This window comes from Athene cunicularia (genome assembly GCF_003259725.1).
Source record: "Athene cunicularia isolate RWA chromosome Z unlocalized genomic scaffold, athCun1 chrZ_part4, whole genome shotgun sequence".
NCBI lineage: Eukaryota > Metazoa > Chordata > Aves > Strigiformes > Strigidae > Athene > Athene cunicularia.
In genome coordinates this window covers 3,395,769-3,410,615 of record NW_020799145.1, presented here as the reverse complement: position 1 = coordinate 3,410,615, position 14,847 = coordinate 3,395,769, and the positions used below count along the sequence as shown (strand labels likewise).

General features: G+C 40.5%; 1 protein-coding gene across 1 annotated transcript in view; it reads left to right on the top strand.

Annotated features, from left to right (window-relative positions):
• GLDC (glycine decarboxylase) overlaps nucleotides 1-14,847 on the top strand; it is a 46,967-nt gene that overhangs the window by 20,481 nt on the left and 11,639 nt on the right. The window contains exons 7-15 of the mRNA XM_026866781.1: nucleotides 511-607; nucleotides 1,595-1,700; nucleotides 2,777-2,916; nucleotides 3,655-3,735; nucleotides 4,293-4,390; nucleotides 4,892-4,976; nucleotides 5,069-5,110; nucleotides 8,285-8,427; nucleotides 9,335-9,410. Coding sequence (XP_026722582.1) covers nucleotides 511-607; nucleotides 1,595-1,700; nucleotides 2,777-2,916; nucleotides 3,655-3,735; nucleotides 4,293-4,390; nucleotides 4,892-4,976; nucleotides 5,069-5,110; nucleotides 8,285-8,427; nucleotides 9,335-9,410 — 868 coding nt within the window. The remainder of the gene's footprint in view (nucleotides 1-510; nucleotides 608-1,594; nucleotides 1,701-2,776; nucleotides 2,917-3,654; nucleotides 3,736-4,292; nucleotides 4,391-4,891; nucleotides 4,977-5,068; nucleotides 5,111-8,284; nucleotides 8,428-9,334; nucleotides 9,411-14,847) is intronic.

Genomic DNA, 14,847 nt, shown 5'->3' with positions numbered 1-14,847 from the left:
AGAGACAGGGATGGATGGATGGATGGATGGATGGATGGATGGATGGATGGATGGATGGATGGATGGGAGGCCTTTCAGTTGCCTCATACAGCTTTGTTGGATGGGTTATTTTTATATACAAACTCAATGTGCTCGTACTTGAGATCATTAGCAAACATGCTGCCTTCTCAGTGTTTGTTCAAATTAAGTTCTGGATTAGTATTCAGTTAAAAGAGTTGCAATAATCTGTGGCATTTTAAGGCAAATAACAAGTTTTGGTGTAATAGGCTTGGAAAATTCACTATGTGCTCTATCTGACTAGACATGTTGGCCATCCATGATGTAAAGAGAAATCTAGAGACTTTAGTCTCACTCTCTGATATCACAGCTGGCCTGACTTATGCTTTATTCTCTCCAGCAACTTTCTGTCTCTGAAGGTAAACAACAAGTTTCAGGTTAGCATGCATAGGGCCCAATGTCTTAAAATACTTAAAATAAGTAACAGAAGCAAAATTTTTGCATGTGACTTAGAGATGCAAATGGAAAGGAAGTGTACCGACTTGCTTTGCAAACACGAGAGCAACATATCAGGAGGGATAAAGCTACCAGCAACATCTGCACAGCACAGGTAACATCATATTTTATTTTCAGCAGTAGAAAGAAATAAGTGAAACCATAAGATTATAATCCTAACGTCACAGTAGTTTGAGTTAGCTTTACTTTTGACAGTTTTTACTAGAAAAATTAAGAACATTGAAATATTCTGGTGTTTGTGCATTGAAAATGGAACCCTGCTCGAAAAGAGGTTATTAATACCTGTTTCCTTTATTAATAACTTCAGCCCAGAATTTGTGCAGTGTCATTAGTCCATCTGTCTCAGTGTAAACACCACTGAGTAGTGATGTGTTTGTTATGAACGAGACTGATTTCTTAATAAAACAGAAGGGAATACTAATGATCTGAAATTGCCCACCCAAGGCAAAAAAAAAAAAAAAAAAAAAAAAAAAAAAAAGAAGTGCAATTTTAAAATTCTAAAACTACTTGTTAAAGTGGTCACAACTTGTATTTTTGTCTATGTGATTTGATGTGAAAAGCACGGGGTTTTTTTGTTTGTTTGTTTGGGTTTTTTTTTTTTTTTGCCAAAGAGCTATCCTTACAGGAAAATACCATGATTAAGTGAGTAATTTTCCAAAATAGTTTCCTGTGAGATTAGCTTTACTTGAGAGTCTTCAAACATATTTGTTGCAGTAGCTGAATTTAAGTTCATGATAATTCCTGATACAGTTACATTTCAAAGAACATTGAATTGATAATCAGTGCTTACAGTTTCATAAAAGTATTCTGCCTTTCCCACCTTTTATTTTGTAGGCAACACATAATCAAGTGTAACATCAGTTGAGGATATGTAGTTGTCCCTGGGTGCTAAAGAAACTTTCTACCAAAATAACATGAAGTAATAATTTATTATAATAGCAACATATAATAATGATAATGATAATAATAATGATGATAATAATAATAATAATAATAATAATAATAATAATAATAATAATAATAATAATAATAATAATAAATAATAATAATAATGATGTCCTAAACTGTATTTGGATGCTAGGCTCTTCTGGCTAACATGGCAGCCATGTTTGGTGTATACCATGGGTCTGATGGATTAAGGCATATTGCAAGACGGATACACAATGCTACTCTAATCTTAGCTGAAGGTGAGTATGTTTGCAGAAATTGTTCTTAAGTCCTTCACCTTCTTAAATAATATATCTTCTTAAATAAACTTAAGAGGGTTTCTTTGCCAACTGATGTTCTGTCAACTTTAGAGAACATTTTAATACAAAATTCATAACTAATATTTTTATGTACTTCAGATAATGATATCCAAGAATCAGATATGTGTGTGATATGAGCTTGCAAAGCATTACTTCTCTTTCTGTGGGAAACTAACAGAGTCTACATAGTGAGTCTAGATGCTAAGATTCAAATGCTGTTTTCCAGCTGCAAGCTCTGTAGTTCACTTACTGGACCATCCTAGTTTACACACAGGAATCTGCACAAAGAAACGATAACATTAAAAAAAAAAAAAAAAAAAAAAAAAAAAAAAAAGTAATAAATGAGATTAAATAAATAGGAACATTTCAGTTCAGTTGGGTAGAGTATCATACCTGCTATTGAACACTGAAATCTCAAAACATAACAGCCGACCAAAAGCGCAGAATCTGTAGCAGAAAATAATGATTGCAGCTGGACTACGTGGTCTCATAGGGTTTTTTAAGCTGGCGTTATTATCATTGCTGTCAGAAGGAGCTATGAAGAACTGGACTGCTGGGAACTGAGAAATGATTGCCACAATTATCCATGCTTTATTTGCCAGCTTAGCTGGAAGACCTTTTGCTGATGTGAAAAGCACCAAGACTCTAAAATTTGTTACAGCAAGCTCCATGATGGTTAATTTATATCATAAATTTTTCTTTCCAGTCTTGCAATGTTTATCCTATGGCATTCATATACCATTTCTGGTACTGTATGTATTACAAATTGAGTGTATCAGAAGGATCTTCCCTCAGTCTGCATTATTAATTAGGTCTGAATCTAATTTAGATGCATGTCATGCGCAGTGACATTTCACTAAAAATTTGGTGATTTTGCTGCTCCATACACAAGGGGAATATTTTGCTTTATTGTGTAAAAACATTTACTTACAAGATTAATAGGGTTGTTATGCAAGTACGGTGTAAGTAAGCAATACAGTATGCAGCTAATAGAATTAACTTACTGTTTTTTGTAGGTCTCAGGCGAGCTGGTCATAAACTACATCATGATCTGTTCTTTGATACCTTGACGATCACATGTGGATGCTCAGTCAAAGAGGTTTTGGACAGGGCAGCTCTTAGAAAGATAAATTTTCGCGTTTATAGTGATGGCAGAGTAAGCAACTCCCTAAACCTTTCAGAAATTTTGTAGCATGACTTTTTCTGAGTTTTCTGATTTTTACATGTGCAAAAGACCAAAATTATTTAAGTCTTCTTGTAGTTTGCTTAGATATATCAGTCAATTATAAAGATAATATAAAGAATGACGTTGTTAAGTGATGTACTGAACTTCCAGATATAATAATTGTATTTTCATTTTATGTCTATTAAAAAAGATTATGTTTCATGTTAAATGTGCCACTGAGGGCTAGAGTGGAGAGAGACTAAAACTTAACGATGAAATGCAAGGAGATGACCAGAATTCAGGTCCTGTGGCACTGTTTAAAGACAGATTGAAGTCTAAACCACATTTTGGTAGGCATTAAGGACTTTTGGCGAAATCTAATATGTTCTGTAAAATGGGATGGGGGGAGGGGGCAGATTAGCAAAATGGGCAATTTTCCTATTAAGTAGTAAACAGAAACATTAGAAGGGATGTTACAAGTCTTGAAGATTGAGCCATCTGGCTTGGATGACTTAGCAGAGGAAAGGTAGGAAATGGAAAATTTTATGTAAATAAAATGAATTTTTATATCTGTTACTTAAAATGAAGTGACATTTACATAGTATTGGGTAGGTTGCTTTTTCTTCTTTTTCCTCCTGTGATTCTGGAATATTTTTTATTGAACAGATCAAACATATTATGCTTCTGGAATTAAGAGCTTTGACCAATTACTGTTGCTTTTATCCATAGCTTGGAGTATCACTTGATGAAACTGTAAATGAGAAAGATCTTGATGACATATTATGGATTTTTGGTTGTGAGTCTTCAGCTGTAAGTAGACAATAAATCATACAGATTAAATTATCTGAATGTTTCAGACGTTAGTGTGAAGCAAAGCTGCTCTTGGGACAGTGCGTGTCTATATGATGACCATTTGTTGAATACTGAGAATTTCAGGTCCTCTCTTAAAGAAAGAAGCAGTAGGAGATAATAATGATTTATGTAACTGAGTAATGCCATTTTCTGATTTTGCAGTCCTTTGGGTCATCTTGGGACACCCTGCATTTAGGCTGTTACTTGTTTTGTGAGGGTTAGGACATGGTGGTTAATTATTTCTCTCCCACTGAAAGTTTTGTTGCATGTCATTAGTAATTAACAGCAATGCTCCTGAGATGAGAACTACTGAGACATCTGTACCCAATTTTAATATAATGCGGTTGTCACCTTAGATATATAAAGATATGTATGCTAATAAAGGTGGGGGTTTTTTTGCCTAAGAGCTAACTGAATCTTGAGGTAAACTGGTAGTATAACCTAATTCTGATGAAAATCGACTGAAAAGAGGAATTTCTGTGAAAGTATTGACTCCATGTTTCTTTATGTCAAAGGAGCTAATTGCTGAGGGTATGGGCGAGGAAACCAAAGGCATCCTTAGCACCCCATTTAAGAGAACTTCCAAATTCTTGACACATCAGGTTTTCAACAGGTTTGTGAAATTGCTGTATATCTGATATTTTATTGTAATCTGAAAGTATCTTCTTTAAAAAGTGGTACTGGTGTCATTTGAGGAGTTTTGTAGCTGTATTCACAAAGTCACTCACTCTGAAATAATCTATTTAGTAGCATTATTAGATATCTTTCACATTTTAAATGAGCAAAGGAATACTCATGGTCACAGGGGAGATGTGTTTTTCCGTTAATCTGCTACACTGTACAAGCTATTATTAGACGATGTAGTATCAGCATTACTAGAGCCCTTATATTCCATATTTACTAATAGCATTTCTGAGCAAAGTATAATAGGCACTTTTCATCCACCTCGCTATTAGCAAGAATAAAGTACTGATTTGGAAAGAAGTACCTAGTATATATTAAAAATTGTCCTCAGTCTTAATTCTTTTTTACAGCTTTTCCTATGTTAGAGCACAGATCAAACAGCTGGTATAGCTAATCTGCTTGCCTTAACACCACATTTTGTGTTCTCCAGCTATCACTCTGAGACAAATATCGTGCGGTACATGAAAAGATTAGAAAACAAAGATATTTCCCTTGTTCACAGCATGATTCCTTTGGTAGGTATTTACCAAAAAGAGAAAAAAAATAGGTAATTACATACATATTTATGTATTTCAATAAATATTGACAAATGTGTTTGTCTTTCTAGGGATCCTGCACAATGAAGCTGAATAGTTCAGCTGAACTTACAGTAAGTTGTAATAATACTGTCTTGCTTGAGACCCACATGAGTAACCTATCTGGCCAGTGTCATTGTAAAGACTGCTAGTATTCCAGCTGAGGAGGAAGTGTCAGAAGTAGCTAGAGTCATCAGCTCCTTTTTCCATTAGAAAAAAAAGCTCTGAAAAGCACAGTAGGAGTACAACAATATCAGGAGAGTGGCTGAGTGAAGACTCCATTCTGAAAAAAATAATTAAGATAATTTTTGAATTTAGATATCACAGTCCTATTCCCTCATGCACTTTTACAGTACCTAACTTGCTTTACAAATCTTCAAGTCAAATCCTCAGCAGTATGGAAAGAGTCAGGTGGGACTGGCAATTCATGCCTTTTTGTTGGTTTGCTGTTTCTTAGGATAGCACTCAGTCCCTGGATATCTTATTTTTTCTAGGTGGTAGCAAACGGAGCAGAGCCTTAGCCAAGCTTTGGTTACTGAATGACTTTATGACTCTGAACAAGCTTCTGACTCTGCTCTCTCCCTGTTAGCTTCTCACTTTGATCTTTCACTAGGTTTCCTTTGTCCCCTTTTTCTCACTCCCTTCTCTATGTCTTTTACCTTCACTGTTTTCTGTCTTGTGTATTTCCTTCTAATTAAAATAGATAGCAACATAATGTATGAAACAAACTGTTAGGTACTATTCTAGGTGACTCCTTTCTCTCTGCACTGTGTTCCCACAGCTCTGCATAAGGATAGGTGACCTAGGAGAACTTAAGGATTTTTAAGCATCTTCTGAATGTTTAAAAAATGTAACCGGAGATCATAGAATCATAGAATCGTTTAAGTTAGAAAAGACCCTTAAGATCTTTGAGTACAACCCTTAATCTCGCGCTGCCAAGGCCAACACTAAACCATGTCCCTAAGCACCACATCCACATATCTTTTTAATACCTCCAGGAATGGTGACTCAACCTGGGCAAGGCCCATTCCAATGCTGACAACCCTTTCCATGAAGAAGTCTTTCCTAATATCCAGTCTAAAGATCCTCTGGTGCAACTTGAGGCCATTTTCTCTTGTCCTATCGCTTGTTACTTGGGAGAAGAGACGGACACCTGCCTTGCTACAGAATCATCCAGGTTGGAAAAAACCTTGGAGATCATCCAGTCCAACCATTAACCTAAACTGACAGTTCCCAACTACACCAGATCCCTCAGCGCTATGTCAGCCTGACTCTTAAACACCTCCAGGGATGGGGACTCCACCACTGCCCTGGGCAGCCCATTCCAACGCCCAACAACCCCTTCTGGAAAGAAATGCTTCCTAATAGCCAGTCTAAACCTTCCCTGGTGTAATTTGAGGCCGTTGCCTCTTGTCCTATCGCTCATTACTTGGTTCAAGAGGCTCATCCCCAGCTCTCTGCAGCCTCCTTTCAGGTAGCTGTAGAGGGCAATGAGGTCTCCCCTCAGCCTCCTCTTCTCCAGACTAAACACCCCCAGTTCCCTCAGCCGCTCCTCGTATGACCTGTGCTCCAGACCCTGCACCAGCTTCGTTGCCCTTCTCTGGACACGCTCGAGTCATTCAATGTCCTTTTTTGTAGTGAAAACTGAATCAAGATGCTGCCTCACCAGTGCTGGGTAAGGGGGGATGGTCACTTCCCTAGTCCTGCTGGCAACACAATTTCTGATGCAAGCCAGGACAACATGGGCCTTCTTGGCAACCTGGGCACACTGCCAGCTCTTATTCAGCCAGTGGTTGACCAACACTGCCAGGTCCTTTTCCACTGGGCAGCTTTCCAGACACTTTTCCCCAAGCCTATAGTGTTGTGTGGGGTTGTTGTGACCTAAGTGAAGGACCTGGCACTGAGTCTTGTTGAACCTCATACAGTTGTCCTCAGCCCATCCAGTCTGTTCAGATCCCTCTGTAGACTCTTCCTACCCTCAAGTAGATCAACACTTCTGCCTAACCAGATGCTGTCTGCAGGCTTACTAGGGTGCACTTGATCCCCTCATCTATATCATCAATAATTATATTAATCAGAACTGGCCCCATTACTGAGCCTTTGGGGACACCACTTGTAACCAGCTGCCAACTGGATTTAACTCCATTCACAACTCTTTGGGCCATCCAGCCAGTTTTTTGCCCTATGAAGAGTACACCCATCCAAGCCACGAACAACCTGTTTCTCCAGGAGAATGCTGTAGCAAAGAGTGTCAAACGCTTTACTAACAATGTGCACAACCTTTTCCTTATCAACTAAGCAGGTCACCTTGTCATAGCGTATCAGGTTTGTCAAGCAGGACCTACCCTAAACCCGTGCTGACTGGGCCTGACCACCTGCTTGTCCTGTACATGCCACATGACAGCACTCAAAATGATCTGCTCCATAACCTTCCCCAGCACTGAGGTCAGACTGACAGGTCTGTAGTTCCCTGGATTCTCCTTCTTGCCCTTCCTGTAGATGGGTCACATTTGCTAACTTCCAGTTAACTGTGACCTCCTAAATTAGCCAGAACTGCTGATAAATGATGGAAAGTGGCTTGGTGAGCACTTGTGCCAGCTCCCTCAGTACCCTTGCATGCATCCCATCTGGCCCCATGGACTTGGGTGTGTCTAAGTGATGTAGCAGGTTGGTAACCATTTTCGCTTGGATTAGGGGGACTTCATTCTGCTCCTTGTCTCTCTCTTCCAGTTCAGAGGGCTGGGTATCCAGAGAAGAATTGATTTTACTATTAAAGACTGAGGCAAATAAGGGATTAAGTACTTCAGGCTTTTCCTCATCCTTTGTCACTGTGTTTCCCTGGCATCCAATACAGGATGGACATTCTCCTTAGCCCTTCTTTTGTGCTGATTTTACTTAGAGAAACATTTTTTATTGTCTTTTACTGCAGTAGCCAGATTAAGTCCTAGCTGGGCTTTGGCCCTTCTGATTTTATCCCTGTATAACTCCATGACATCCTTGTAGTCCTTCTGAGTTGCCTGCCCCTTATTCCAAAGGTCATAAACTCACCTTTTTTCCTGAGTTCCAGCCAAAGCTCTCTGTTTAACGAGGCTGCATTCTACAGTGAGGTTGGGAACTTCTATTGCTATACAAGAAATGTTTTGATTTTTATTTGATCACGGGGCAACTTCTTTCCTTCACAGAGTGTAACAACAAAACAGAGTTGTCTGCAGAATTTTTAGCTACAGCCTTTGTTTTTCTTTTAATAGCCTATTTCATGGAAAGAATTTGCCAACATCCACCCTTTTGTGCCCCTGGATCAAGCTCAAGGGTATCAGCAGCTTTTCAAGGATTTAGAGAAGGACCTATGTGAGATTACTGGCTATGACAAGATCTCCTTCCAACCGAACAGGTAGGAAAGTTTTTCTGAACATTTGCTCCTTAACATGTGTCCAAAAACTTACCTCTAAAGAAAAGGTACAAGCCAAAAATTGAAGAAGTTCCTAAAATTAAATTTGATAAAGACAAGCCTTAAATGCAAGGTTATGAAAACAAGATTATTTTTTCAAAACTGCAGAGACACTGTCTTGTGTCTTCTAAAAGTTTAACGATTTGGTCTTTTCTATTTGTTTAATCTTTTCCCTCATGTTTTCCTCTCTATGAAGCCTGGTTTCTCCATCATTGCTTCCTTCAAATGATGATGTTACTGATATCCTCCTATGAGCTAAAATTAAAGATTTGGCGTAGGAATAAGTTGTATGAGCTGGCAACTGTTGAAACTGATATTTGATGCACTATGTAATACTAGTTTTGACTGAAGAATGCCTATGATCTGCATACTATTGAAATAAATAAAGCAGAGCTAAATGAATATTGCTGCAGCATGTTTATGTCCATTAGTAGTTGCAACACAAAATGTGTGGTGAGGGCTCACTCTACACTTAGGATGTCACTGAAAGAGTTTTTATGTTTCACTGTGTATACTCTGCTATGCATTTCAGAATTTGCCTCTCTGTGGTCTAGCACATAGTCCCCTGATAGGTGCAGAAATGGGGATCTACTCGGTCAGCAAAAGGATTTAACATCATAGCATAAGCACATAAAACAGCATAAGTTTTTCCATCTACTGTGTGCAGAAGAGGCAAAAGCTGTTAATTAACACTTGTGCGTTTCTAATTTAATTCATGGGATGTTTTAATTTCCTGACACTCGCCTAATGCTGTTGAGAAGCATTAGGGCTGGACAGTTTGAAGTTTCAGTAGAGAGCTAGCACTTTTGGTTTGTGCGCTTGTGTAACAGGGTTTGTGTTCCTCTTGCAGTGGAGCCCAAGGAGAGTATGCAGGTTTGGCTGCAATCAAAGCTTATTTAAATGCAAAAGGAGAACGTCACAGAACTGTAAGTGTCAGCGCTCGTGTGGGGAAGAGCTTTGGGTGGAAGCAGAGAGAGTTGATTCAGCAGATAGGACTCACGTAGAGAAAGTGGGTTGTGTATTCTCATCTGTGACAAACTTTCAGTATCCCACTTCCCTCATGGATCATCTTAAAAGTCTTTCTTTACTGGAAGTGGGAATGAGGAAAGAGGACTCCCTCAAAGTGTGATTGTACAGCATCTGTCTGGGATGGAGTTAAACTTTCCTCATAGCAGACCATATGGTGCTGTGCCTTGGATTTGTGGCTAAAGCAGTGTTAATAACAGGGGTATTTTTGCTATTGCTGAACCGTGCTTGCACATTGTCAAGGCTTTCTCTCTTTCCCACTCTGCCCTGTCCTGCCCCCTGCCCACCCCGGGAGTAGGCTGGTGGTGGGAAAGAGGTTGGTAGAGTCACAGCCAGGACAGCTGACAAAGGGATGTTTTATGCCATATAATGGCATGCTCAGCCATAAAACCTCAGGGAAAGGAGGATAGAATGATGAAGGCTATGGTTATAGCATTTTTCTTCTGAAGCAACAATTACATGTGCTGAGACCCTGTTTTCCACGAAGTGGCTGGACATCTGCCTGGCCATGGGTAGTAATGAATGAGTTCCTCTTCTTGCTTTCCTTGCGCACATGGCTTTTGTTTTTCCTTAAACGTTCATTCTTTCAGTCCAAGAGTCTTCTCACCTTACTTCTGTTTTTACCTTGTCCCATGGGAGACAGGAGTGAGTGAGCAGCTGTATGGGTGTTTGGCCATTGGCTGGGTCAATCCATCACAGTCCTTGTTAGCACCCAGCATGGGGCTTGAGGTAATGACAGTTTTGATCTAAGCATGTTAATTTGTTAATTGGCAGGCTCCTGTGTGGTTCACAAAGCGTGCTTGCTTTACTGTGTATTACAGTTTAGGGCTTTTTAATGGCTGCTTTTAGCTCTTGCTGTTTGCTGTGCTGCTTATCAATGTATTTCACTGTGCTTGGAAACATTTTGGTAAAAGAAATGGCTGTATGCCTGGCCCTGGCTGTGGTGCTGTTCCTGTGCTGTGTGAGCTACCTTGTAGAGAGAACAAGGGATAACACTCTCTCTTCTCTGGGGTTTATGTGTCCAGCTCTGTTGCATGGGCTCCTCTGAGTTTTTTTGTACATCCTTACATATAATGTTTGATCCTATTATCTAATATTGTTGGATTGTTGTTGGGTGTGTGGAACACTTGCTGGTTCCAGGGTGTTTTAAAGAGAATTCTTCCAATTCTCATCCCCACACACAGTGTCTTGACCATCAGGGGTGCCCTATGGAGTCAGCCTCCCCCTGCTAGAGGGAGAGGGAGCACCAGGTGCATGTCACGAGGCACCCTCTGATACTTGTGCATGGCTGGGGTGGGACAGTGCACTGACCTCAAAGCTAGAAGCCCTGACCTCAAAGCTAGAAGCCCACGTACCTGAACTGCAGGAAAAGACAGCTGCTAAGAAGGGGCCAGCTGGCAAGGCTGCCACACCAGTTGCTGCCAAGACAGTAAAAAGCAACCAGCAGTCCCCCAAACACAGAATAAGGGCTGAAAATACATCTTCTGAGTTTGGTGAAGGGACTTCTGGTCTGACACCCAGGAGTCAGAGAGTGAATACTACAAGCAGGAGTAAAGGGTCCCTAGACCTAGGCACATTGGATCCAGGAGGTATAAGTCTTTGGTGGGTATTGGTACACAGTGTACTGTAATGCCATCAGGGTAGCAGGGAGTGGGACCCATCTGGATTTGTGGAGTGATAGGGTGATGCCAACAGTTCGTCTGTGTTGGAGGCTGACGTGAGCCCAACAGGGAACAAGAGGAAGAAGTATCCTATTGTGATGGCCTGAAGTCTCTATGTATCCTTGGCATTGACTACTTCAGGAGAGTGTATTTCAAGGACCCAAGAAGGTACCAGTGAGTCTTTGGTGTAGCCACAGCAGACACAAAGAAGATTAAACAACTGTCTACATTGCCTGGTGTCTCCATTGTAGGGTTGTTGCATGGCAAAGAACAGCAGGTGCTGGTTGCTGCCATGATTGTGAACCAGTGGCAGTATTGCACAAGCTGAGTTACCATCCGTAAGTTGATCCATTTACTGGAGAGCAAATGAGTGATAAGCAAGGTCTACTAACCCTTAAATAGTCCATTAAGGCCAGTTTAAAAGCCTGACAGAGGGTGGACGTTAACAGTGGACTGTCATGGCCTGAACAAAGTGAAGCACAGTGCTGCTGTGTGGGAGAAGCTAGAACTCCAATATAAATGGGAGTCAAAGGCAGCCAAGCAGTATGCTACAATTTATATTGCCAAAGAATTTTTTTTTATCCCTGCAGAGTGCAGGCCACCGTTTGCTTTCATATTCCACAGTGTCCAGTACACCTGGAACTGACTGCCCCAGGGCTAGAAGCACAGCCCTATATACCTATCAGTCTTTAACTGATACAGACTGCACTGGAACAGGGTGAAGCCCCTGAACACCTGCAATACATTGATGACATCATTGTATGGACCAACAGAGCAGGGGAAGTGTTTGAGAAGGGGAATCCAGATCATTTGGAAAGCTGCTTTTGTCATGAAACCAAAGCAAGATCAAAGGACCTGCACAAGAGATCCAGTTCTTGGGACTAAAGCAGCAAGGTGCACATTGTCACACCCCTGTGGCTGCAATCAGTAAGATAATAACTATGTCCCCAACAGCGAAAAGGAAGGGACACTGGCTTGTCTAGGCATTGTATAATACTGGAGAATGCATGTGTATGCCGGCTTACAGTCAGCTTGTGAGCCCTCTCTACTTAGTGATCCTAAAGAACTATTTTGAGTGGGACCCTAAACAGCAACAGGACTTTGAACAGATCAAAGAGGAGATAGTTCATGTGGTAGTCCTTGGGCCCATCTGGATGGGACCATCTGAGGAGCATACACTACACTACAGACAGGCAGCATGGCCTCAACTGGAGCCTCTGACAGAAAACACCTTCAGAAATACAAAGTCAGCCTTTAGGGTTTTGGAGCTGGGAATACTGAGGATCCAAGGCATACTACACTGACTGAAAAAGAGATACTTGGCAGTGTATAAGAAGGTCTGAGCTGCTCCAGAAGTAGTTAGTGCAGAAACACAGCTCCTCTTGGCACCATGATTGCCTGTGCTGTGCTGGATATTTAAAGGACACTGCACAGAGTAAGTGGGTAGTGTTGGTCATGCAACAGTCTTGGATGAGGAATCCCAGCAGCCCAGGAATCCTGGAAGATATCATGGACTCACCAGAAAGCATAAATTTTGGAGTGTTACTCAAGGCAGTGACTCATGCGCAAGAAGTGCCACCATATGAGTTATCAGAAGGTAGAAAGCAGTATGGTCTGTTTACCACGGGATCCTCTTGTGTTGTCGGACACCACTGGAAGTGGAAAGCTGTGGTGTAGAGTCCTACACAAGTTGTCAAAGCCATGAAAGGAGAAGGCAAGTCAAGCCAGTTTGCAGAAGCTGGTCCTAGAGATAGCTGAAAGAGAAAACCAGCCAGCTCTGTGTCAATACTGACTCATGAATAGTGGCAAATGCTCTGTGAGGGTGACTGCATCATTGGAAACACACCAACTGGCAGCACAGTAAACCTATCTAGATTGCTGCCTTCTGTCAGGACATTGCTGCACAGCTAGAAAGCATTACTGTAAAGGTACATGCCATACAGACAGTCACAAGCCCAAGGGCAGCGGCACTGAAGAACATCAAAAACACTGGCAGGTAGACCAGGCTGCCAGAATTGAAGTGACTCAGGTAGACCTGGACTGGGAACTTAAGGATGAGTTGTTTATAGCTCAGTGGGCTCATGAAACATCAGGACATTTAGGGAGAGACCCAAAACCTACAGATAAGCTTGTGATCACAGGGTGAACCCAACCATTGATGCCATCACACAGCTACTCATGAATGTGAAACAGCAATTCAGATCTTCAGTGAGACGGATCTAGGCCCAGATGTCCATGCCTTGAAAGAAAATGTGCAATGACAGTTTTCTGCTTTTACAGGGTTTTCAGCTTTTCAGCTTTTTCAGTTACAAAAAGAACAGGAGCTGATTATCTAAAACTTACATTGCTTACAACATCAGCTGGTTCCCAGTGTAGCCGCTCCTGTCAGAAGCAGACAAGCCTCTGGTATGCCTTGGTAGCTACTCATAGAAATCTCTAGGTTCATCCGATTCTTATCCATTCAAACTGTTTCAGATAAATTTCTCTGGGATATATGAACGTAACCTTGCTTCACAAGGGCCACAAAAACTGTTGATGAATAATGCAAGTAAGTTTTGATTCACTGAGGATCATCCTCAGTTGGTAACACTAGAGTCTGAAGTCTATTCTCTTTGATACTAAGTACCTGAAGCTTTGACCTCAAGGAGTCACTTGTCAGCTATACCATTGTAACCTGACAAAAGAGAGTTCTTGTAAACCTGAGAGGTGATACAACTGTAGTTAACCCCCAAGAGGAATCAGTTCTTACTAGTACTTTGTTTAATAGAATTGTGAATTATAATTTTCTTCTAAAGAGAATTCTTTTTTGCATTTAATGGCAGGACATTATAGTTGAAAAAATCTGAAAGTAATATTGTTCCTTTAGATGGTTTCTGAACAATGTAAGATGCCTGGAAGAAAGGCTTAATCATTAATCACAGGTTTTACATAGAAGTTTAGTTGGAAGAGAAATGGGTAGAAATATGTAAAGATGAGAAGTTGGTGGTAGTAAGTTTCATTTTAGAGATGATTACATGTTTGTGATATAAGAACTCCCAGATTAGCCCAGACCAAAAGTCTGTCAGTCCCAACATCCAATCATACAGTGGTCAATAACAGACAGATAGACTCCTCTTATGACAAGGAGTACAAGGACAAAGCAGGTATAAAATGATACCCAGCACATGGCCCCAGCTTCTACATGTCTATGGTTTGGGAACTTAAAGATCCGAAGGAATCCAAAGGCATTGGTTATGCATTTTTATACAATTAAATCTGATCACTTGACCCTTATGAGGAAGCTTTTGATATTTACAGTATCTTGGAAAAAATGTTCTGTGGCTTTGTCACCCATTATCATATAATCATATTTCTTCATAAGAAATACTTAATCTTCTTTTTTTGCACTTGACATCTTACAATTTCATCTAATACCTTCTCACTCCTGAATGGTGATGAACAGTTCTTGTGTGTTCACAGTTAGAGTATCATGTGTTAATTCTGAGATTTTATCATATCCTTATCTATCCTCATTTCTGTCTTCCTAGTTAGATTCCAGTTACTTGTCCATCCTTCTTGAAAAAAGCCATCTCATATCTTTGTTTATTCTCAGAGCTTCTGTGTTCCTTTTATTTTGTTCTCTATTTCCTTTCTAGTTTTTAATGCAGTTGCTTCCCCCCACCCCCCCTTCATGTCT